The sequence below is a fragment of the Benincasa hispida genome, unplaced genomic scaffold, assembly GCF_009727055.1.
Source record: "Benincasa hispida cultivar B227 unplaced genomic scaffold, ASM972705v1 Contig159, whole genome shotgun sequence".
NCBI lineage: Eukaryota > Viridiplantae > Streptophyta > Magnoliopsida > Cucurbitales > Cucurbitaceae > Benincasa > Benincasa hispida.
In genome coordinates this window covers 1,281,353-1,308,027 of record NW_024064153.1, presented here as the reverse complement: position 1 = coordinate 1,308,027, position 26,675 = coordinate 1,281,353, and the positions used below count along the sequence as shown (strand labels likewise).

The window sequence follows — 26,675 nt, the reverse complement described above, 5'->3', positions numbered from 1 at the left end:
AGGGGGGAGAAATTAAGAAATTTGAAAACGAAATTACATGGAATGTATCGTCATTGTCTCATTTAGATCCCCGATAGATCATTGTGAACTTGAAGTTTAGAAAATAATTCATTTGCAAAATATAGCAAATCAATTACCACATGCATTTATAGATGCAAAGAAAGATAATAATGAGATTTTAATAAATTATGTCATGTAAGGAAAAAGATAGAATCGTACTGATCTAATTATTGACAATATTTTTGCGTATAATATTGCTCTTGATATTACATCTGAAAATGAGGATCCTGAACTAAAATCCGTTGAAAAATGTCGACATAGAAAAGATTGACTTAAGTGGAAAGAAGCAATCGAGACAAAATTAAACTCACTTTCAAAATGTCAGGTTTTTGGACCAATAGTCTGAACACCAGAAGGTGTTAAACTTGTGGATACAAATGGGTATTTGTAAGGAAAAGAAATGAAAATAATGAGCTCACAAGATATAAAGCAAGACTAGTTACACAAGGGTTCTCACAAAAACCTGATATTGATTATGAAGAGACATATTCTCTAGTGGTGGATGTAATTACACTAAGATATTTAATTGGCTTGACTGTGTATAACGGTCTGGATATGCATCTTATGGATGTAGTCATAACATATTTATATGGATCTCTTAATAATGATATTTATATGAGAAACGTAGAAGGATTTAAGGTACATAAAACATATACATCAAATTCCTAGGAATAGTATTCAATAAAGTTACAAATATCCCTATATGGATTAAAATAATGAGGATGAATATTTTTGTGGATCTTAAAATCACACATTTGGCAATTTCCATACAAATGGGAGAAAGTGGAGAAATTTGAAATTTTCTCCTCTTATTTTGTTATTTTATTTTACTTACTTATATATTATATCTTATTTATTTTAATATTATATTGTATTATCATATGTGTTCCCGTGTGCTCCTAAAATTCACAACAATTTTATTGAAAATTGAGATTTATTAAAGTGACTCTAATCCAGTGTGGGAAACTGGAAAGCAAGTTTACCAAACACGTGGCACAAAGAGATGTACCGTTGGGTCTCCATTTCCGAATCTATAACCAACTTCACTCCTCATATACCAACGGAGAGAATCAATATTTTCCCTTTCGGAGCGATTCATCAAACCCAACGTAGCATTATCAAATCCCATAAACTCCAATAATCAGTAGCCACCGCCTCCGCCACCACCTCTGCCACCGCCTCCGCCTCTTTCCCACTCTGCTTTTTTTCGCTGTTCCTCAAATTCTCATTCTCATCCAATTATTCATCTCAAATTATGACTTCGACCTTCGATTGCTGCAGCCCTCTCGCCGGAAAACTCCATTCTGGACCCTCATTCCTCCTCATCGATCCCTTTCATGTCCGTGAATTTCGTGTTTTTCGACGCCGGAGACTCAAGCATTACCGCCATGCCAACCATTGCACCACCTTCACCGTCCGAAGCCAGTCGAACCCCTTCGAGAACCTTTTCCATAACTTGGTTTCGCAAGTTACTACCGTCAATTCCTTGGAGCTAATTGCTCCAGCGCTCGGATTCTCTTCTGGCGTTGCACTTTACCTTTCCAATGTCGTCTCTGCCAAAAATTCCGCAGTGTCGGATATTGGCGAATGGATTTTGTTGTCCAGCCCCACGCCGTTTAATAGATTCGTGTTTCTTCGCTGTCCGTCTATAGCTTTCCCCGGAAGCGACACAAACCTTGTGGAGGATGTGAGTGAGAAACTCGTGAAGGAGGACAGACACTTTGTGAGGCTCAACAGCGGGAGAATGAAGGCCACTACTGGCGATGATGAGAAGGAAGACAAATTGATGTACCAAAGATTGTGTATAAGCACCGACGATGGTGGGGTAATTTCATTGGACTGGCCGTCTAATTTGAACTTGAGGGAAGAGCATGGTTTGGACACTACGTTATTGTTAGTGCCCGGAACTCCAGAAGGGAGCATGGATAGGAATGTGCGGTTGTCTGTGATTGAAGCTCTTGGGCGAGGCCTTTTTCCGATAGTCATGAATCCTAGAGGCTGTGCTGGTTCACCTCTTACAACTGCACGGTATGAACACTGCCTTGTAACTTCTTTGCTTCACTTTATCATAGATATGTCGACTGCTGGAAGGGAATGGCTAATACCCTCTGTTTTAATCGGTTTTGTTATTGTAATAGTGTTGTGATTAATATTTCGGTTGCTGCTTGGCTTTGCCACTCTAAACCAGTTTACGTGAATGTTTTCTGTAGCATTAGCTAGGTGTTTCTGATTTATGTTACAATTGGTGTATGATGGAAAAGCATGTAGCTGGTACTAAGGAAGGTTGGGGATTTACATGCGGGATTGTTTGACCTTTTTTTGATACTGGTTAGTCGAGCGTTCTTAGCTTATTCTTGATTCTGGTTTAGCTGGCTCATCTTTATGTCCTTTCTCTTTTTGGCTACTGTTTTCAACCTATTGCTTTATGACACATATTCAGGTTGTTATTGGCTTGTGGCTCTATAATCCAATACGAATGAATTGCCTGAGTAGGCTGGGCATATTTCTTAAAAGCTATTTCTCCCTTCTCTCCTTTATCTTTTAACAGTTATCTGTCCCCTGCATACAGAGAACTCGCAATCCAAATGATGTCTTGGTCTTTAGGACTATGCTGAACGAGAACCATCATCATCCCCATCCCATCCCCCACACCCCCACCCCCCAAACCACCACCACCACCAAAAAAAAAAGAGAGGAAATATAAGTGTGCAGAGTATGGAGAAATGAGTGCGGTCTTCAAAAATTGTGGTTGTAAATATGTTAGTTAGCTGTAAAATGATTATTGGTTTTTATTTATGATTCTTTCCTTTCATGTATCAAGCCTTTCTCCTACATAGGAAGGGTATATATCTTACATTAAAATTATTGGTATACATATATCATATTCCATTCAAGTCAAGATGGTATCAGAGCTAAGAACTACAAAACCTTAGCTATTTTCTTTCAAATCAAGCCCTAGCCACTGCCGTTGTCACTGTCCCCTTCAGATGGAACCTAACTTTCGTTGACTGGAACCCTAGGTGTCATGCACAATACCTTTGGCGAATCTCTAAGTTAGTAGGTTCAAAAAGTTGTTGAAGGTTGGAGAAGAACACTCGAGAACTCGCCAAAAACACTAGTTTTTGCCTCTAGTTTGCTCATGGTACCGTCCCAGGTTTGTGTTTCGTTGTTGAAGGCTAGAAAGAAAAGAGAACTCTCAACAAGTTGGAACTAATCAAGAGCAATAGGAAATCGGAGCAGGAGGATTTTTGAGCTCTGACAGGCTAGAGGTGTGTGGGCAGTGCGTGGAAAGTGTTAGAAGCCCTCTCCTATCTAGGACTTACTAGGCCAGAAGATCATTCCACTTCAAAAGAAGGCTATGTATCTTACATAACAATTATTGGAATATAAATATCTTATTCCATTCAATTCAAAACATACTTTCTCATGTGAGGTATCCGATAAAATAACTCCTTTACTGTATTTATGTAGGTTGTTTTCAGCTGCTGACAGTGATGATATCTACACAGCTGTACAGTTCATTAGTAGTGCAAGACCGTGGACAGCATTGATGGCCATTGGCTGGGGATATGGTGCAAACATGCTGACCAAGTACCTGGCAGAAGTTGGTGAGAGAACACCACTTACCGCTGCAACATGCATTGACAATCCCTTTGACTTGGAGGAGGCCACCCAGACCCTTCCATATCACATGGCTGTTGATCATGATCTCACTGGTGGACTGATTAATATTCTGAGATCTAATAAGGTTTGTGATTCCTGCACCTGTTTGTTGCCTTACTAAATATAGCTTAATGTTTATGAAGAAGTGCTGAAACTTCCAATGCCTTATTGCTTAATGAACTATGCTTTCACATAGTGCAGCAATGTGTGCCTATGGCTTTGTGATTGTTGTTTACTACTGGGAATACTGGATTGTAATGCTAGATGACTTTCTTAATTTGCAGGAACTTTTTCAAGGGAAAGAAAAAGGCTTTGATGTGGAAAAGGCTCTTGAAGCCAAATCTGTGCGCGATTTTGAGAAACTAATATCTAGCATTTCTCATGGTTTTAATTCTATTGAAGATTTCTACTCCAAGACAAGCACAAGAAATGTGGTTGGGAATGTGAAAATCCCTGTACTTTTTATCCAGGTGCATGTTTTCTACAAAGCTTTTTCTTTGAGTTTTGCTATTAAACTGCTGAAACGATATGGTAGATTAGGTTCTTTCAGTTCCATATTCTATTTATTTATTATGTGTACATGTGCCCATAAAATTCTAGTCCGGCCGATTGTAATGTGTTAATTTCATTTATTTCATGATGTTAAAAATTAAACCAACATAGTTAATTAAATTTTGGAAAGTGGCATTATGATAAAGGAGCAAGAATAAGTTATCTAGCAACAAGCTGAGCATGATTGACATATTTGCTCCAGCTTGAGGGGGAGTGTTATAATATATATTTATATTATAATTATGAATAGTTGTCCTTTATTATAATTTTATATCCCCTAGATTAGGGTTTCATAGTTGCCTATATATATGTATCTTTAGCCTGGTTAAATAATAAGATCATTATTCTCTTCAAAAGTATTGGGAATAATAGAAACATTTCATTGATGAATGAAATTAGGGGAGAACCCCAAACACCTAAAAGTGATTAAAAAGGAGAGTGCCAATTACAGACTAAAAAAGATAAACTAATATGAGAGAAAGGGTGTTTTGTTCTACACCATGAATAGACAAAACGAACTCCATAACACAAACAAAAGAGAAAGAGACACGAAAAAGCTTCTATTCCTTTTGCCCCATAAACTCAAAAAGAAAGCACTCATCAGAGTGAACCAAATCGTTTGCTTTCTACCACAAAAAGGATGACCCACCAACAATGGAGCCAAGATGTCTAATGCAAGAAGAGCTCCATATGGAATTGATTGAAAAGGAATCCCTTGCTGACAGCTATGTTTCACGTAGGAGAACAATGCCAGAGTTATGCTGAAAAACCAAGGTACAATTCCTCCAAGAATTGAGGCCCCTTACATTCCAAGTTAGGAACTTCATTGGTGATCCGAAGCACCCTCCTGAATAGCCAAGGTGGCTAATTTGTCATAGTGAATAGATGTATATGATCCCTATAATTCTCTCTGAAGCTTTGACTTTTTACCAACAGTAGTTTGCGATTTCTTGGTTTTAGAGGGAGGAGGGTTGGGTGGAAGTGCCGTAACGCAAAGGCCATGTTTAGTCAATAAGGAAGCTAAATCCCAAAGGCTGAAAAGGCTGAAAGGCAAGGAAGGTGAGGCCATGAGCTGCGGCTGTGTAAAAGAAAGGGGGAATGAATGTGGTGAGTCAAGCCTGTGAAGCAGCAATCTGGTTGTCAGCAGTTGGTGAAGGGATAGTGTGGCTAGAACTTAAGTCCGTTGGGAGGGGAGGAAGAGAGTATAATGGCAGTTGATTGGATTCATCTGGTTCGTCTTTAGAGACAGTCATATCAAGAGGATGTTTTGTAAAATTCGGATCTTTGGTAGGGCTAGATAGATATCCTTCTGTATCGAAACCAGCAAATAGAATATTAGTTTTATTGACTGAGGTGGAAAATTTGTTGCCAGCTTGGAGGGTGGTGGGCCCATTCCGGAAGGTAATAGTGGAGAGAGAGGGTTGTGACAAGGAAGGGGAGGCCAAATTGTTAGCCAGTTGTCTCCTTTCTTTGCAGCAAGGTTGTATCTACGGTGTTAAATTATTTCACCTCATTATCAAGGCATTCTAAATAGCTGAGCTAACCAGAAAATTTGATGTTTTAATATAGATTGTAAATGCATTAAGTTTGTATGCTCTGAGACATCTCATCATCTTATATATAAAGTATTGTTTTCAATGAGTTATGTTTGATAATTGACATTGCTTTCTCATCGAATAAAGCAGTTTTCTAACTTGTTTAACTGTCTGAAATTATCAGAATGACAATGGATCAGCTCCAGTGTTCTCAATTCCACGCAGTTTAATAGTAGAAAATCCGTTTACAAGTCTTCTGTTGTGTTCTTATTCGCCATCTAGTATTATATCTAGCATGCAACCTGTTCTATCTTGGTGCCAGCAGTTATCAATTGAGGTAATGAATTATTTTCTTTCAATGTGATCTTGTAACGTGTTAATTTATTTCATCATCTTCTAATTTATAGCCCATAAAATGTTGGTGTTCACTTTCATATTTGTTTATTAACTTACTTCATTTCAATTTTGGGGGATTGAAATGTAGATGATGTTAAAACTTAATAATTTTTTTTATAGAACTTTAGATTCATGCAAATTTTATTAATTCCCAGCTTAAATGAAAGCACCTCACTTAAAGCAGATAAACGGTTATTCTATTTATGGGCCAGTTTGAAACCAGCTGGACGCAAGGTATCCTTATATTATATGTATGAGTCAGCATTAACTGATATGTTCCTTCCTACTCTCAGAGTTCTCTATAATTTAAGTCAAGGTTGCTTGATAACTAAAAAGATCATGGTTTGCACTTGGGTAAGAGTTGTTATAATTGGAAACTTTCAATTATTTTTGAAGGAAAGCAATATACGTCATATCCTCTGATGAACCAAGTGAAACTGATCTTGTTTTCCTTCCAGTTTTTATTCTATAAAATTGAAGGTATTTATTACCTTTCAGCAATTTCTTACTATTCAAACAAAATATGATAGTTAGTTCTGTTGGTTCTCTGTTTCTCTTGATTCATAGGGTTTGGATTTTGAAATATCTTTTCCACAATTTAATTCTACCAAAACCCTTTTGGTAGGAAAAATGTGGAGTTCTTTGGTGCATCTCTCCTAGCCATATTCTAATTAGTATGCATGTAATACACATAGTGGCTTACAGCGGTAGAGCTTGGACTTTTGAAAGGGCGTCACCCTCTTCTCAAGGACGTTGATATTACCATCAACTCTTCCAAAGGCTTAGCTCTCGTGGAAGGCAGAACAGTGGAAGAAAGAGGAAAAGTCATCAGGCAACTAGGTTACAACGGGTCAGATGCTTCATGTGGGTACCAATCAACAAGGTTTATCAAGAAGAAACTTGAAGAGAGTCACAGTAGTATCCATACTGACCTAAGATCTCAAAATAACTCACAGAGCAAATCACAACTCGAGGATAAAGGATCTATTGAAATTGAAGTTGGGGTTTTGAACCAAACCAGCTCTATTAGTGAAGATATGGATCAAAAGGACAAAGTTCGTTTGGAAGATACTGAAAAAGGTCAAGTGTTACGGACAGCTGAAGTGGTTATGAATATTCTTGATATGACTAACCCTGGCACTCTGACAGAAGAAGAGAAGAAAAAGGTAATACCAGACCGTCTTCTCATTCATTCGTATAAGATTGCAGATTTCTTCAATTGTCTAAGGTTATAAATTATGATAAGCTTTATCCTTTCTTTACACTTTCTGTTGAGTGAATAATGTCCTTGTGCATTTGCTTTATTTATTTATCTAGTTTTCTTTTAGATCTCTTGTACATGGAAAAAGGGGGGAAATGGGGAAAGTTCAAAGACTTGTTTGCCACCGTTTTCATGCGCTTTTCTTTCTTCTTCTTCTCTTTCCTTCTCTTTCCTTTTTTTTTCTGGGATTTAGTGTCATTAAGCATACATACTTGTTGGATGGAGGAGCCATTCCAACAAATGTGCCTCTTAAGCTTATTTACCAATTTAATTTTGTTTTGATATCTTTCAAGGTTTCACTCTATTCCCTTCTTTCTTTCTCCATCGTGTTCAATTTTGCTCTCTCTTCTCTCTCTCCCCCCCTCCTTTATTCAAGCCAGGAGCTGGTAGTTATCTAAGATTTTTCTGTGTTACTCAATATAATAACATGTACTTTTATAGAAAAACCCTATATATCTCCTTTATTCTTCTTTCTACTTATGAAAGCATGGTTAACTTATGAAGAAGAAAGCAGAGAATAGGGACATGGAGAGGCGTAGTGAAAATGAAAGGAAGCCGGTAGCTCCTGCTCCTGATATCTTTGTTCTGTAAGATCTGTACATCAATTTCTTTATCAAGGACAGATTTGCACCGAATTTTGTTTAGTCACGTTGGCACATTTTCTCACCCTACTAATTTTTCAACGAGATCTGTACGAAAATATATGGTATATGGTTTTTGGTTACCTTTGCCCGATTGCTTTTTCAACCAAAATTTAGTCAAATTAATTCTCTTCACAAAATTTTTAGTGCTAAGAATTTGAAAATTTACTCCGTTCATGATTATTTGAGAGTCAATATCTTTTGTGCTTTGTCAAGTTTTTTTTTTATGGTCCGAGTCCATTACTGCTTACGTTGTTTTCTTACGTGTGACATATTCCCATTTCCAATATAAAAAAGAGAATGAAGCTACATTTTGCTGGCTCGTTAAAAATTCTGTTAGCCACCCATTTAAGTTGTTCTGTTGTTTCCTTGTTCAGGTCTTGAATGCTGTGGGTAAAGGAGAGACATTGATGAAAGCTCTGCAAGATGCTGTACCGGAAGAAGTCCGTGGAAAGCTTACAACTGCTTTATCTGGGATATTGCATGCTCAAGGATCGAATTTAAAGGTTAATGATCTAATTGGCAGTTCTCAAAAATCTAATGCCACATCAGAATTAAAGAGAAAGACTGAGGAGAAGGTCAGACACGTGGCAGATGCTGAAGCTTCCTCACAAATTTCATCCCCTTTGCATGAGATGGGAGCTGTTAATGATGTTTCAGATGGTTCAGATAGCTATCGACCTACAAAGGACAAGTTTATTGGGGAACTAGAATCTGATTCTCCTTCCTCTGATGAACTCCAGTCGATTGACCAAAATGGTTCTCAAGCACTTGGTATTCAGGGTGATGATACTATCAGTTCTATAAGGAAGGAGACCCGTGGCTCTGGTAATACTGAGTCAGATGATGGATTTTCTAGGGAAAATACTTCTCAATATCTTGTTAATGGTGAGAAAGAACTAGAGATAGATTTGAAGCCTGAACTTTCGAGCAAGGGTGAACAGATAGGTAGCCACAAAGTAGCCATTGGTGATAATTATAAAGATCAGGGTGGTGGAATTGCTCAATCAGATGAGGAGGAAGAGAATAAACCCAAGAAAAATGAAGAGAAAGCTGTAGGTCCTTCAAACGATGATAAGGCGGTTTCATCTTTTACAACTGAGGAAGCACTTTCATCACTAGGGTCTACTTCAGAGGCTGAGGCAATACAAGTAGAACATGAATACAATGACAGTCAGAAGGATAATAATAATATGCAACCTGTTGTAGAGCATACTAAGCCTGTCGTTTCTGAATCTAATGTCAACAACTTCAGTGTTTCTCAGGCTTTGGATGCCTTGGCAGGGATTGATGATTCCACCCAGGTAGCAGTCAATAGTGTATTCAATGTAATTGAAAATATGATATCACAGTTAGAGGGTTCAGAAAATGAAGGTGAGGACAAGAAGAGTGGTTCCTTAGTTGATGATCATTGCTCAAGTAATGATAATGAAATGTCATTAGGGAAGAAAGAATGTGGTAACATGGATTCGTCTGTAAATCCTGAAAGGAAAAGAGATACAGAGCATAATGTTAGAAGTGGACGGGAAGAGGAGGAATTCACTTCAGACCTGGTTTCAATTAATAGAAGCTCTTTGATTAGATCTCAGCCAGCCCAAGCAGGCAAGGATGTAAATGAAAAGGACAAACTCCTTGATGATATGGATGGAAATGTGGAGATGACTTCAAATGTGTATTTAGATTCTGTTCACAATAAATTTTTCTTGAAATACATTGCCACAAACATCCCTACTGAATCACTTGATAAGAATACAACTACAGCTTTGTTGCTTGATTATATTCCAGAAGAAGGCCAATGGAAGTTTATTGAGCAACCGGGAAATGGAAGTGGTGCTATTTCAGCAACTGAAGGAGTTGATGGACAAGTGAATGCCTATGCACATGCAAAAGTGAAGAATACTGATAATGTTATTGAGCCACTTTATATGATTATGGACAGTGACAATCAGCCAGGGCCAGTTGGGGAATATCAAACCACGGTTAATGGAAAGAAAGAAATCAAATGTAATGATGGACAAAAGGATTTGGAATACTTTGTTAGAACTATTATACAGGATAGTTTGCAGGTTGAAGTTGGTCGTAGGCTGAGTGCAGTTAACAAGGACTTAAAATTGGGTGTTGACAGAGACATCGAACATGTTGCAAATTTGTTGTCAGTGGCTGTTGGATATGGCAGTGGGTGTAGCCAATGTTTGGATTCCATTGCAGAAAAAGTGGGTACTCTTTGTGACGAGCGGATTATTAGATCACTTTCCTCTTCTGTTCAGGAAACTGTTTATTTGAAAAAGATTCTTCCTTTAGGTGTTATTATCGGCTCTAGCTTGGCAGCTTTAAGAAAACATTTTCATGTGACTACACTGCAAGATGATAACCAGGGCCAATGCTCGTTCTTTGATCAAGCTAAAAAATCTGGTCAAAGAAGTCATGGTGAAGCTAATAATGGGAGAGAGCCCACTCAAAATGTTATATTGACCGATACAGTGTGTGTGGAAGGAGGATGTGCTGAAATGAGAAATTTAGATAAAGATACTGTTGTGGTACGAGCTGTCACAGCTGCTCTTGGGGCATCTGCATTACTGTTACATCAGCAGGTATATCTGCTTTAAGATTTTTGTTTTTTATGCATTGCCTTTTGCACCTTGGCATGAATAAGCCTCGAATATGTATAATTTTAGCAAAGGAAATAATATTTTTCATTTGGATGTCCTTTTTTGGCTAAGAAACAATTTCATTGATAAATGAAATATCCAAAGAGTACACAAAATACAAGTGAGGAGATACAAGATGAACCAAAGTGGTAAACCCACAGCAGAAACCAAGGGCCAACAAAAGAAGAGAAAAACAGAAAGATGTATGGTGGATTGAAGCTGTAGAAAGCCCTCATATCGTATGGGACAAACTAAACAAACCAACAACCCAATGCACATCAAACCATGGCAACCTAAAAGCAAATGTGAACCTAAACAGATACACCCCTGACAAGCAAAACAACAGCAACATGAATACACTTGTTTATGAGAAGGAGAAAAGGAAAGCCAAAATTTGGATGGAAGAAACATAGAGCAATGAAAAGTTTAAGCCGATAATGATCGTTTTCTAAGCAAAGATGATGCTTTTTTCTTGTAAGAGATTGAGCATTCTAAGTTTTGGATTTCTCGAATGCACTTCCTTTGTTTCATTGTTTGCTTGTTTTTTTTTTCTCTATCCTTGTGGGAATAGCCATAATACAAAGGCCATTATCTCTGAACCAAGATGTCAATGCATTTTATTGAGGCCTTGCATGAACCATTATTGTTGGATGTCAACATTAAGGTTTGAGATAATCAAAATAATTTATTTCATTCATTATATATATATATTATATATATATATATATATAGATACACACAAGCGTACAAGGATTAACCCAAGTAGGAGAAGGCAAAAAGACAATAAAGGACAATACGATAAAGATATTTACAATAGTGTTATAATACCAATATTGGCACTATAATACTCCACCTCAAGTTGAAGCATTTTAATCATTTCCAACTTGTTACGTAGATAATCAATATGTGTTCAATCTAATGATTTCGTGAAGATACCTCCTAACTGTTCTTCAGTCTTCACATGTCATATAGATACCAAATATCGCTGAATTTTCTCATGTACAAAATGACAAAATGACAAAATGACAATCAACCTCAATTTGTTTAGTTCTCTTATGGAACATTGGATTATATGCGATATGAAGTGTTGTTTGATTATCACAACACAATTTGGCTGGTGTTGTAATATCTGTTGGAGATTTGGTTTGTTGGCATTATAATTTTCTCTAACACAGTGACCTTGTATATGTCTCAAATAAAGTTCTAACATCAAGTTTTGACACTATAATATTTTCCTGCGAAATACTTTCCTAATATGGAAATATTCGACAGATTGATGTAGTATGATATTTTCCTTTATTGTGGTGCGGATTATTTTCTCCTATTTGGGATATGTTTCCTTTTCTGGATTTGTCGATAAAAGGAGTGTTCTGGTATGCTTTCGATGAGCAATTTTTTGATTACATCGATTTCGGTTTCTGAGAGCAAGATGTTTGTAGCCTTCGGTCAAATTGTCCTACATTGTGATCTTTCGTTGCTCACTTTATTCCACTGTGCAAGTTCTTCCCTTGAATACAAGACTTTGAAGATTATTACGTTTTAGGGGGAGCCTAAGACTCAGTTTCGAAGAAGGAAGTTTTTCATCTTAGGGAGTTCCTAAGAATTATTAGTAAAGGGAGTTCACTGATATTGGGAAAGATATTGTCGTGAGAGGGAGTCTCACACATTGTCGGGTGTCGAAGTGTTCGTTGCTAATATTAACATACTTAGGGGAAGCCTAAGTTTAGTTGAGAAGGAGTCTCATCTAGAGGGAGTTTAGCTGACATGTGAGTTAAGCTCCACGTGAGCCACTGTTGGGGTATTACAGATAAGTACTACGTTGTAAACAGTTTAACTCTTTAATATTAGAGAACTATCTTTTCTGGGTGTTTAGCCCCCCAGATGTAGGTGTTTGTCACTGAACTGGTTACCAACTGCTGTGTGCCTTTACTTACTTTATTGCTGTTGGAATTTTTATTGTTACAACTATTGTCAGTGCTTTCAGCTTAACAAGCACATATTGAGTGACGAATCATCCTAACGCTTTTTCAATTGGTATCAGAGCGGGTCACCTTTATCTCAGGTGCTTCAATCAATGATGGAATCAAGGAAGGAGGCTCTACCACTCGTCCACTTGTTCTTGATGGAACAAACTATTCGTACTGGAAAGCTCGAATGTTTGCCTTCTTGAAATCGATTGGTAGCAAAACTTGGAAGGTTGTTGTATTCGGATGGACACATCCTATCATCAAGTTTGAGGATGGAAAAGAAATTTTTAGGCCAGAGGCTCTGTGGTCTAAAGAAGAAGATGAAGGGAAATTCACATCCCTTGAATGCAATATTCAATGTTGTAGATCGCAACATATTCGGAGTTATTGATACTTGTGTCTCAGCTAAGGAGGTATGGGATATCTTGTCTCTTGCTCATGAGGGAATGCCTAAAGTAAAGATGTCTAGGCGGCAATTGGAGACATCAAAGTTTGAGCATTTTAGAATGCACGATGAGGAATCCATTTCTGAATTCAGTGTTTGGTTGCTAGATATTGCAAATGGGTCATTTACTCTCAGAGAGAAGATTTTAGAAGAAAATCTTGTCAAGAAAGTTCTGAGATCTCTACCCAAGTTGATATGAAAGTCATAGACATTGAGGAAGCTCAAGACATAACAAAGTTGAGAGTAGATGAATTATTTGGCTCCTTACTCACTTTTGAAATGTCGTCCCTTGACGGGAAAGTTGAAAAAGAAAAATAAGGGAATTGCTCTTTGTTATAATTCTATAGTTAGGGTTTTCCATTCTTGTAAATATTTTGTGATATTTTCCTTTTCTATGCTTTGTACACTTGTATATATTCATATCTTTGGTGAATGAATAGAGTATTATGATTCTTTCTCAAACCTAAGAGTTTTACATGGTATCAGAGCTCTCTAAACAAACTTAGGGTTTTGTGAACCTTAGGGTTTGAGAATTTAGAACCCGTTTGTGATACGTTTAGGGTTTTGTGGAGAGGTGAGTTTACACTTTTGCTCACAGTCGTCGTCTTCGGTTCGTTCGCTGTCGTTAGCTGCCGCCGCCGCCGTAGTCATCAGTCGCTGCCGGAAAAAAAAAGCTGTTTTTTTCGACACTGCCCAGTCCAACGAGGAGCCCAGCCGCCGATCTACAAAACCCCAAAGTCCGGTTGCCATCTGACCAACGCGTGAGGCTCATGCGCCGCTTGTTCTAACCTACTGTCCGTCCATCGTTTTTCGTTCGTCTTCTGTGGGTTTCCTTAGTGTTGTTGGCTCTTTTTGGTGGTGTGTTTGTTTGGGATATATAGATATACTCACTGCTTGTAAAGATATCTCTTCGGTAAATTAGGGTTTGATTCTCTGCTGTCCCGTGTCTATTTTTTGAGGTAATGGCTGATAAGAAATCAGTAATGTCTGAGATTGTTCCTATGGTGTCAAAAGTAACTGAACACAAGTTGAATGGATCCAACTACTATTCATGGAGATCAAATCCAGGAGGTGTTGTTTGCTATTATTGTCATAAACCTAGCCATACGAAACGAATGCAGAAGATTGCTGAATAAGGGTCAGAGGATGTCATCACGCTCTGCACATGTCGTCTCTACTCCTGATAATCTTGACAAGTCAATTACGATTTCTGCAGAGGAGTTTGCTAAATTTCAGCAGTATCAAAAGTCATTGAAGGCATCATCTTCTACTCCTATTACGACCATCGCAGAGACAGGTAACATTTCTAAATGTCTTCTTTCCTCCACGTCAAAATGGGTCATTGACTTTGGCGCTACAGACCATATGACAGGTAACCCCAGTTTATTCTCTAACCTTTCTACATCTACCTCTTCACCTAATGTCACTATAGCTGATAGAACCTCCACTCCTGTTTTAGGATCAGGAACCGTCCATCTCACTGAATCAATTTCTTTGTCATCAGTTTTAAATTTACCAAATTTCTCATTTAATTTGATTTCGGTCAGTAAACTCACTCGTGATCTTCATTGTTGTCTACTTTTTTCCTGGTTATTGCTTATTTTAGGATCTTACGACGAAAAAGACTATCGGTAAAGGACGGGAATTTGTCTACTTTACATCTTTGAACCACAAACACCTATGGCCATCACATGCTCTAGCATGTCGTCTCCCTTTGAAGAGCATTGTCGTTTGGGTCATCCGTCTATCTCTGTGTTGAAGAGTCTTCGTCCACAACTTCAACATTTGTCTTCTTTAGATTGTGAGTCATGTCAGTTTGCTAAATTTCATCGTTTGAGTTCGTATCCTCGAGTCAATAAACGAGCTAGTGCTCCTTTTGAATTAGTCCATTATGATGTTTGGGGTCCATGTCCTGTTGAGTCCAAAGGAGGGTTTAGATATATTGTTACATTTGTCGATGACTATTCTCGTGTTATGTGGTTATATTTAATGAAAAGTCGTTCTGAGTTACTTTTTCATTTTCGTAACTTCCATGTTGAAATTCAAACTCAGTTTAGTGGTACTCTTAAAATCCTACGGAGTGATAACGTTAAGGAATATTTCTCTCATACACTCAAGTCTTATTTAGATGCCCATGGCATTCTTCATCAATCTTCTTGTGTTGATACTCCATCTCAAAATGGGGTTGCAGAATGAAAGAATCGTCATCTCCTTGAGACAGCCAGAGAGACAACTAGAGCTTTGATATTTCATATGCATGTTCCAAAATCCTTTTGGGCTGATGCTGTTTCCACAACTTGTTTCTTAATAAATCGCATGCCCTCTTCCATTCTTAAGGGTGAGATACCTTTTCGTACTTTATGCCCCAAGCAACATCTGTTTCCCATTCCACTCAAAATATTTGGTTGTACCTACTTTGTTCGGGATGTTCGGCCTCAGCATACCAAGCTGGATCCAAAGTCCTTAAAATGTATTTTCCTTGGTTATTCCCGTGTTCAAAAGGGGTATCGGTGTTATTGTCCTAGTCTAAATAAATATTTAGTCTCTCCTGATATCACGTTTTTTGAACATACCCCATTTTTTTCATCACCGTCTTTCTCTTCAAATAAGAGTCAGGGGAGCATAAGGAATTAGAGGATGATTTCCTTGTCTACACAGTTATTTCTTCTTCCGATCCTCTTCCTGTGGCTACCTCTACTCTTCCTCCCATCACTAAGGTCTATACTCGATGACAACCTCCTCTAGTTCCATGCCCTGTACCAGAGTCTTCTTCGTCATTGGATCCAAAAACGGGTGATGATCTTCCTATTGCTCTTCGTAAAGGTAAACGTACATGTGCTCATCCTATTTCCTCTTTTGTTTCATATAACCATTTGTTGCCTTCCACATGTTCATTCATTGCATCCTTAGAGTCTGTATCCATCCTGAAAACTGTTCATTAGGCTTTGTCTCATCCTGGTTGGTGTGCCGCAATGGTGGAGGAGATGACTGCCTTAGATGATAATTGTACTTGGGATTTAGTTTTTTTCCCTACAAGAAAGAAGGCTATCGGTTGCAAATGGGTGTTTGTAGTTAAAGTCAATCCTTATGGTTCTGTTGCTTGGTTAAAAGCGTGCCTCGTAGCGAAAGGCTACGCACAAACTTATGACATTGACTATGCTGATACTTTTTCTCCTGTAGCAAAAAGGCATATGTGAGGTTTATTTCATTAGCTTCAATCAATCATTGGCTTTTACATCAGCTTGATATTAAAAATGCATTTCTTCATCGTGATCTTCAAGAAGTGGTGTATATGGAGCAACCACCAGGGTTTGTTGCTCACGGGGAGAATGGAACGGTGTCTCGCCTTCGTAAATCCTTGTATGGATTAAAGCAGAGCCCACGAACTTGGTTTGGTAAATTTAGTCAGGTGATTGAAAGCTTTGGAATGCAGAAGAGTAAGTCAGATCATTCAGTCTTTTTTAAGAGATCTGAGAGTGGTGTCATCTTGTTAGTCGTATATGTGGATGATATTGTGATTATTGGTGATGATGCTTTAGGTATCCAGTCTCTAAAAACCTTTCTTCATAGTCAATTCCATTCAAAAGATTTGGGCATATTGAAATACTTCTTAGGAATTGAGGTAATAAGAAGCAAGAAAGGAATTATATTATCCCAGAGAAAATATGTACTTGACTGGTTGACTGAAACAAGAAAGCTAGGGGCTAAGCCATGTAGTACCCCAATGATGCCCAACTTACAACTCACAAAAGATGGAGAATTGCTAAAAGATCCTGAAAGATATAGGAGGTTAGTGGGAAAACTTAATTACCTTACAGTGACTCGACCCGACATAGCCTATTCAGTAAGTATTGTGAGTCAGTATATGTCATGCCCTATAGTTGATCATTGGGCTGCATTGGAACTGATTCTTTCTTATTTGAAGGCTGCTCCCGGGCGTGGTTTATTATATAAGGATTATGGTCATACTAATATTGAATGTTTCTCAGACGTCGATTGGGTAGGATCTAAAAAAGACAAAAGATCAACCTTAGGGTATTGTGTTTTTGTTGATGGTAATTTGATTTCTTGGAAGAGTAAGAAGCAAAATGTGGTGTCACGTTCAAGTGCAGAATCAAAATATAGAGCAATGACACAATCTGTGTGTGAATTGATTTGGATATATGAACTTCTTGTTGAGTTGGGGTTTGAAATCACCACACCGACAAAGTTGTGTGATAATCAAGCAACACTTCATATTGCGTCTAATCCAGTATTTCATGAAAGGACTAAACATATTGGAGTTAATTGCCATTTTGTACGTGAGAAAATTCAACAAGGGTTGGTATCTACAGGATATGTGAAGACTGGAGAACAATCAGGAGATATCTTCACGAAAGCATTGGATGGAAGACGTATAGATTATCTATGTAACAAGTTGGGCATGATTAACATATATGCTCCAACTTGAGGGGGAGTGTTATAATTCTATAGTTAGGGTTTTCCATTCTTTTAAATATTTTGTGATATTTTCCTTTTTTATGTTGTGTACACTTGTATATATTCATATCTTTGGTGAATGAATAGAGCATTCTGATTCTTTCTCAAACTTAAGAGTTTCACTCTTCAATCAGTTGTTAAAGAAGAGTTGATTATTGACGATAAAGATTCAGAAGTTCCTCTTGTCGAATTGATTGCGTTACTTCCAAAACAGTTCAATCGTGTGTTCAAACAATTTGGTAAGAGGTCTAACTCAATTAATGAGATTGAACAAACAAATGGTACTCACAAATGGTGCAATATCACCATGAGCTGATTTGAAATCGAATCTGATTGAATTGCTTGACTGAACCGGTCTGAAACACGACTATTAGGCTGATCGGATCTGCAGCTTGTGGCAACGGTCGGTTGTGGGAACAAAGGGTGGCGGTGCAAGGTGGCGAAGTTGTGCAACTGTGATTCGCAGACAACAGGTCACGACAGATTTGCGTGACGGGGCTGCGAAAATTGGATGTGCACTGCAGGAGGTCGAACGGAGGCATGATCGCTCCTGTGCGGAGTGGTTAGAAGGCAGATGGGTGGTCGGCAGTGCCGACTACTGTGCGGCGGAGGAGGGTTTGGGCGAAGAGGGTTTGTGCAGTGATGGCGGCGGAGATCCGGGGCGACGACAACGGCGGCGGCGGCGGTTGGACAAGGGTTAGGGTTTTATTTTAGCTCTGATATCATGAAGTTTTTGGTGAATATTGGTTTTTCTTATATTCAAAAGGACCCAATAATGGGTAATTATAATATGAGAGAAATTCCAACTAAGGAAATTAATTAAAAAGGAAATTACAACAAATCATAATTAAAATAATAATTGAGACAAATATATACTAAACACAAATCTACACTTCCTTATCATTTGTGTGTTTGAAAGTAAATGTGATTAGGTGCTGTTTATATTTGTGTGCTTTATATGTGTTTCTGAACTCAAACACGCAGCGTTTATGTGAAACTGATGAAACTACTGAAAGTTCATTGAAGTCCGAGGAGAAATCTAGTCTTCAGAAAGAGCCAGAAAGACGTGAGGAGCAAATAATACCTGAAAAGAATCATAACATTGTCACTGCTTTTGCTGAGAAGGCAATGTCAGTTGCCAGTCCGGTGATGCCAAAGAAGGAAGATGGTGAAGTGGATGAAGAAAGGTTTTGGCCGTAAATGCATGTTGTACACAACTTTTTATGTCCTTTTCTCTTGTTCTCTAAGTATTTCTTCCCTTTCCAAACAGGCTGGTCTCTATGTTAGCTGAATTAAGAGAGAAGGGTGGCATATTGAAGCTAGTAGGCAGAATAGCTTTACTCTGGGGTGGTATACGTACCGCAATGAGTGTGACTGAAAAGCTTATCTCGATCCTTCGAATAGCAGAACGTCCTTTGTTTCAGAGGTAATTTTTAATTGCAAAACTCTACTGCATTTCTCCAAGACATTGAATGCTGCTGTCGTATGATGTTCTTTCCTTTTGGTCAAGGATAGATGTTCTTTCGTTGGGGTAGCTACCTAATGACTATTTAATTATTCAATTTCATATATCAATTTATTAGAAATAAAAAGTTAATCATAATGTATATCACAATGTATTATTTATGTGCAGTTCTTAAAAATTCAATTTATTATCTTCTTGTACTAAAGGATCATTTATCTTCCGTTGGAATTTGAACGAACACTTGAAATGAAATAAAATTGATTTTGACTCAGCACATTTATTTAATCTGATATATAACATTAATGACGAATATTATTTTGCAAAGCTTTATTAATTTTGTTCTAAAAAGGTTATTATTAGATGATATGATATTAAATTTACCTTGATGTATTCAAACTTAGTGTGTTCGATGTGGTGTTAGTTGTTGTAGAACTTACCGGTTCTTTAGTTTTTAAGTTGTTAAGTTCTTTTAGAGGTAGCTCTAGGTTGTTATGGTTTAGTATTTAAAATAAACCTTTCAGCTCTTTTAATACAACTTTGAGGTATTTTTTTTTCCAAGACTTGATTCTCTTCCAACTTGATACACCATACTTTCACCCATAAGCTTAAACTTTTAGATCAATCGGTGATTTAAGATGGTATTAGAACAGGTAGTCCAAGAGGTCTTGTGTTCAAACCTGTGCATGTTATTTCTTCCCCATTTAATATTGATTTCCATGTTATGTCTTCTACATATTTCAAGCTAAGGGGGAACAGTGTTAGGTGCTAAGAAGCATGGACACTCCTAAAATGGCCATGTATTGGTGTCGGAACATGTGTCCGACACCGACAAGCCTCCGACACGTGTCTGACATGGAAGTTGGCGTGTCCATTATTTTATTATTAATATTTTATTTCTGACATGCCCCGACACGACAGGACACGTGAAGGACAAACCTGCAAATTTTCAAAGGAAAAAAATTATTAAAACAGGGCATTTGAATTGCAGTGTTATCAAGGCGACCCAGGCACACGCCTGATGCATCTACCCTTTTTTCTTCTATAGCTTCTTCAACTTCTTAGATGTCTTATTTGAGAAGAAATAAGTTGGGAAAAGAGAAGAACGTGAAAAAGAACCTGTGTCGGGAGGAGAAGAAAAATGCAAAGAAGAGTGAAGAAAAAATTGAAGAACAAAGGATGTATGAAAAGAAGAAGACGTAAAGAAAAATTAAAAAGAAAAAGATGTATGAAAAGACAAGACTTTCCAAACTGCATGCCATCAAATCTGGCAGCCAAGTGGCAGTGTTCTTCCTCCCATTTGATGATAGGATTGTTTAATACTCAGTCTGCTAGTTTCAACTTATCTAAAAAAAATTTTCATTTTTATATAAACTATTCAAAATTTCTGAATGTTTTAATTTATAAAAAATTCAAGATTTTTCCTCTTTCTCAAACGCAGACCTCAGGCTGGCAACTTTGGTTTCTTTCTCTCGTATTTCTCTTTTTTTTTTTTTTTTTTTCTTTTGTTTTCAATTCATATATGTTTTTTTCCTCTAAATTTGGAGGATTATCAGATAACAAATCTCTACTTTTCACTAATTTTTGCTGGAAAATGTTACAAGAATTAAATTTTTATTTTATGGTTTTTTTTTTTTGTTATATATTACATACTTTTCAACTACATACATACTTTTCGTCTAAATATTCTTAACACTCTTTTAATATGTGAATTCAATTAAATAGTAATATATTTTATNTTTTCTTTTGTTTTCAATTCATATATGTTTTTTTCTTTTGTTTTTATTTTATGGTTTTTTTAATGTCTCTAAAGGTAATATTTCACAATATGTGCACAACATATATTTATTTTGTAAAAAAGAAATGTGTCCCCAATGTGTCATGTCCTACTTTCTTAGAAATTAGCGTGTCATCGTGTCGGTGTCGTGTCGTATTCGTGTCATGTGTCAGTGTCTATGTTTTTTAGGTTAGATGATATAATATTAAAGTTATCTTCATTCATAAGTTTAAATTTTTGGGTCAATTAGTTAAGGGGTATTTATTTATTCACTATATTAGTTGCATGGATACTTAAGAGAGGGAGTGAGCGAAAAGTTGTAAATAGAAGTCAACTATGTAATAAAAGCATCAAAACACAAACATTCGCTATTGCATACAGAGGATGGTCTAGAAAGATACGCTGCTGGCATCCATCTTTTTCCTCATAATAGGAAATGCCAATAAAATTGGAGACCTTAGAGTTTAAAATATCGGTTGGTGCTGGGCTGTTTGAAACGAACGAGTCTCCACCTTTGAAGGGCTATCAAACCGTTGAGTTCCTTCCAACGAAATGTCTAAAGATGCACATCTATTTGGCTGGACAATATCCTTTTCCAGATGAACAAAGGAAGACTTCTTTCATCAAGTGTCGTTCAACAATAATGACTTTGGAGGCTGAAGTCACTTTTTATTATTTTCAACTCTACACAATACAAGAGAGGACAGAGATTTATATAGGCTCTAGCAAGCTCTAATATAAAAAAAGAAAAAAACCTCGGGCAAAGTAAAGTACTAAAATACCCTTGGGTTAAACTCACAACACAGCCCCTTATTTTCAACACTCCCCCTCAAGTTGGGATGTAGATGTCAATTATACCCAACTTGCTAACAAAAGAGTCAAAGCTTTGCCTGGTGAGAATATCAACAACTTGTTGACTAGATGGAATGTAAGGAATACAGATACTACCATTGTCCATTTTCTCTTTTATAAAGTGTCTATCAATCTTCACATGTTTTGTTCTATCATGTTGCACGGTGTAAAGCTCTTAGGTTTGAGAAAGAATCAGAATACTCTATTCATTCACCAAAAATATGAATTTATACAAGTGTACAAAGCATAGAAAAGGAAAATATCACAAAATATTTACAAGAATGGAAATCCCTAACTATAGAATTATAACACACCCCCTCAAGTTGGAGCATATATGTTAATCATGCCCAACTTGTTACATAGATAATCTATACGTCTTCCATCCAATGCTTTCGTGAAGATATCTCCTAATTGTTCACCAGTCTTCACATATCCTGTAGATATCAACCCTTGTTGAATTTTCTCACGTACAAAATGGCAATCAACTTCAATATATTTAGTCCTTTCATGAAATACTGGATTAGACGCAATATGAAGTGCTGCTTGATTATCACACCACAACTTTGTCGGTGTGGTGATTTCAAATCCCAACTCAATAAGAAGTTCATATATCCAAATCAATTCACACACAGATTGTGTCATTGCTCTATATTTTGATTCTGCACTTGAACGTGACACCACATTTTGCTTCTTACTCTTCCAAGAAATCAAATTACCACCAACAAAAACACAATACCCTGAGGTTGATCTTCTGTCTTCTTTAGATCTTGCCCAATCGACGTTTGAGAAACATTCAATATTAGTATGACCATAATCCTTATATAATAAACCACGCCCGGGAGCAGCCTTCAAATAACAAAGAATCAGTTCCAATGCAGCCCAATGATCAACTATAGGGCATGACATATACTGACTCACAATACTTACTAAATAGGCTATGTCGGGTCGAGTCACTGTAAGGTAATTAAGTTTTCCCACTAACCTCCTATATCTTTCAGGATCTTTTAGCAATTCTCCATCTTTTGTGAGTTGTAAGTTGGGCATCATTGGGGTACTACATGGCTTAGCCCCTAGCTTTCCTGTTTCAGTCAATAAGTCAAGTACATCTTTTCTCTGTTGATAATAGAATTCTTTTCTGCTTCTTATTACCTCAATTCCTAGAAAGTATTTCAACATGCCCAAATCTTTTGTATGGAATTGACTATGAAGAAAGGTCTTTAGAGACTGGATCCCTAAAACATCATCACCAGTAATCAAATATCATCCATATAAACGACTAAACAGATGAACACTTCTCTCAGATCTCTTAAAAAAGAACCGAATGATTTGACCTGCTCTTCCGCATTCCAAAGCTTTCAATCACCTGACAAATTTACCAAACCAAGCTCGTGGGCTCTGCTTTAATCCATACAAGGATTTACGAAGGCGACACACCGTTCCATTCTCCCTCTGAGCAACAAACCCTGGTGGTTGCTCCATATACACCTTTTCTTGAAGATCACGATGAAGAAATGCATTTTTAATATCAAGCTGATGTAAAGACCAATGATTGATTGAAGCTAATGAAATAAACAACCTCACAGATGCCATTTTTGCTACAGGAGAAAAAGTATCAGCATAGTCAACGTCATAAGTTTGTGCGTAGCCTTTCACTACGAGGCGCGTTTTTAATCGAGCAAGAGAACCATCAGGATTGACTTTAACTGCAAACACCCACTTGCAATTGATAGCCTTCTTTCTTGTAGGGAGAGAAACTAAATCCCAAGTACAATTATCATCTAAGGCAGTCATCTCCTCCACCATTGTGGCACCAACCAGGATGAGACAAAGCCTCATGAACAGTTTTCGGGATGGATACAGACCGTAAGGATGTAATGAATGAACATGTGGAAGACGACAAATGGTTATATGAAACAAGAGAGGAAATAGGATGAGCACATATACGTTTACCTTTACGAAGAGCAATAGGAAGATCATCACCAGTTTCTGGATCCAATGACGAAGAAGACTCTGGTACAGGGCATGGAATTGGAGGAGGTTGTCGTCGAGTATAGACCTTAACGATGGGAAGAAGAGTAGAGGTAGTCACAGGTAGAGATGAATCAGGAAGAGGATCGGAAGGAGAAATAACTGTGTAGACAAGGAAATCATCCTCTAATTCCTTATGCTCCCCTAGACTCTTATTCGAAGAGAAAGACGGTGATGAAAAAAATGGGGTATGTTCAAAAAACGTGATATCAAGAGAGACTAAATATTTATTTTAACTAGGAAAATAACATCGATACTCCTTTTGGACACGGGAATAACCAAGGAAAATACATTTTAAGGACTTTGGATCCAGCTTGGTATGCTGAGGCCGAACATCCCGATCAAAGCAGGTACAACCAAATATTTTGGGTGGAATAGGAAACAAATGTTGCTTGGGGCATAAAGTACGAAAAGGTATCTCACCCTTAAGAATGGAAGAGCACATGCGATTTATTAAGAAACAAGTTGTGGAAACAACATCATCCCAAAAGGATTTTGGAACATGCATCTGAAACATCAAAGCTCTGTCTCAAGGAGATGACAATTCTTTCGTTCTGCAACCCCACTTTGAGATGGAGTATCAACACAAGAAGATTGATGAAGAATACCATGGGCATCTAAATAAGATTTGAGTGTATGAAAGAAATACTCCTTAGCATTATCACTCTGTAGAATTTTAAGAGTACCGCTAAACTGAGTTTGAATTTCAGCATGGAAGTTACGAAAATGAGAAAGTAACTCAGAACGACTTTTCATTAAATATAACCGCGTAACACGAGAATAGTCATCGACAAATGTTAGAAAATACCTAAACCCTCGTTTGGACTCAACAGGACATGGACCCCAACATCAGAATGGACTAATTCAAAAGGAGCACTAGCTCGTTTATTGACTCGAGAATACGAATTCAAACGATGATATTTAGCAAACTGACATGACTCACAATCTAAAGAAGACAAATGTTGAAGTTGTGGACGAAGACTCTTCAACACAGAGATAGACGGATGACCCAAACGACAATGCTCTTCAAAGGGAGACAACACGATAGAGCATGTGATGGCCGTAGGTGTTTGTGGTTCAAAGATGTAAAGACCTCCAAATTCACGCCCTTTACCAATAGTCTGTTTCGTCGTAAGATCCTGAAATAAGCAATAACCAGGAAAAAATGAGACACAACAATGAAGATCACGAGTGAGTTTGCTAACCGAAATCAAATTAAACCAAAAATTTGGTAAATTTAAAACTGATGACAAAGAAATTGATTCAGTGAGATAGACGGTTCCTGATCCTAAAACAGGAGTGGAGGTTTCATCAGCTATAGTGACATTAGGTGAAGAGGTTGATGTAGAAAGGTTAGAGAATAAACTGGGGTTACCTGTCATATGGTCTGTAACGCCAGAGTCAATGATCCATTTTGACGTGGAGGAAGGAAGGCATTTAGAAATGTACCTGTCTCTGCGATGGTCGTAATGGGAGTAGAAGATGATGCCCTCAATGACTCTTGATACTGTCTCTTATACACATCTAGATGTGTATAAGAGACAGCTCTTGATACTGCTGAAATTTAGCAAACTCCTCTACAGAAATCGTAATTGACTTGTCAAGATTATCAGGAGTAGAAGCGACATGTGCAGAGGGTGATGGCATCCTCTGACCCTTATTCAGCAATCTTCTGCATTCACATTTCGTATGGCCAGGTTTATGTCAATAATAGCAAACACCTCCTGGATTTGATCTCCATGAATAGTACCATTCAACTTTTGTTCAGTTACATTTGACATCATAGGAATAATCACAGACATTACTAGTCTCTTATTAGCCATTACCTTAAAATATAGACACCGGACAATAGAGAATCAAATTCTAAATTACTGAAGAGATGTCTTTACAAGTAGTGAGTATATCTATATATCCCAAACAAACACACCACCAAGAATAGCCAACAACATTGAGGAAACCCACAGAAGACGGACGAAAAACGACGGCGCATGCGCCTACACGTGCCGGTGTGTTGAAAAAACAGCTTTTTTTTTTTTTCCGGCAGCGGCGGCGGCGGGTAACAACGACGAATGAACCGAAGACGGCAACTGTGAGCAAAAGTGTAAACTCACCTCTCCACTAAACCCTAAACATATCACAAACGGGTTCTAAATTCTCAAACCCTATGGTTCACAAAACCCTAAGTTTGTTTAGAGAGCTCTGATACCATGTAAAACTCTTAGGTTTGAGAAAGAATCAGAATACTCTATTCATTCACCAAAGATATGAATATATACAAGTGTACAAAGCATAGAAAAGGAAAATATCACAAAATATTTACAAGAATAGAAAACCCTAACCATAAAATTATAACACACGGGATTGTTGGCTATGCTTATAGCTACTTTGTTATCACAATAGGGCTTCATAGGTAAATCACTGTCTTGATGAAGATCAGATAGAACTTTCTTCAACAAAATTTCTTTACAGATTCCCAAACTCATAGTTTTGTATTCTGCTTCAGCATTGCTCCTAGCAACACCACTTTGCTTTTTACTTCTCCAAGTAACTAGGTTACCCCACACAAAGGTACAGTATCCAGAGGTAGATTTTTTTGTCAACAACAGATCCTAATCAGAGTCTGGTTTTCCTGAGCATCAGACCTTTACCTAGAGTCATTTTCAAATATCTTAGAATCCGATTCATAGCTTCCATATGTTCCTTGTAGGGTGCTTACATAAACTGACTAACAACCTTGACAACATAGGAAATATTTGGTCTAGTGTGAGATAGGTAAATCAATTTTCCCGCTAGACACTGGTACCTCTCTTTATCAATAGGAACTTTGTCAACAAAATCTCCAAGTTTAGCATTGAATTCTATAGGAGTGTCAGCAGGTCTACATCCAGTCATACCCGTTTCTTTTAACA

At 37.5% G+C, this 26,675-nt stretch overlaps 1 protein-coding gene across 1 annotated transcript in view; it reads left to right on the top strand.

Moving 5' to 3' along the window:
- Window positions 1-1,113: 1,113 nt before the first annotated feature.
- LOC120068949 overlaps window positions 1,114-26,675 on the top strand; it is a 45,555-nt gene continuing 19,993 nt past the window's right edge. Inside the window, exons 1-8 of the mRNA XM_039020588.1 lie at window positions 1,114-2,088; window positions 3,532-3,808; window positions 4,008-4,193; window positions 5,995-6,147; window positions 6,902-7,372; window positions 8,486-10,699; window positions 18,632-18,834; window positions 18,918-19,073. Coding sequence (XP_038876516.1) covers window positions 1,316-2,088; window positions 3,532-3,808; window positions 4,008-4,193; window positions 5,995-6,147; window positions 6,902-7,372; window positions 8,486-10,699; window positions 18,632-18,834; window positions 18,918-19,073 — 4,433 coding nt within the window. The 5' untranslated portion in view covers window positions 1,114-1,315. The remainder of the gene's footprint in view (window positions 2,089-3,531; window positions 3,809-4,007; window positions 4,194-5,994; window positions 6,148-6,901; window positions 7,373-8,485; window positions 10,700-18,631; window positions 18,835-18,917; window positions 19,074-26,675) is intronic.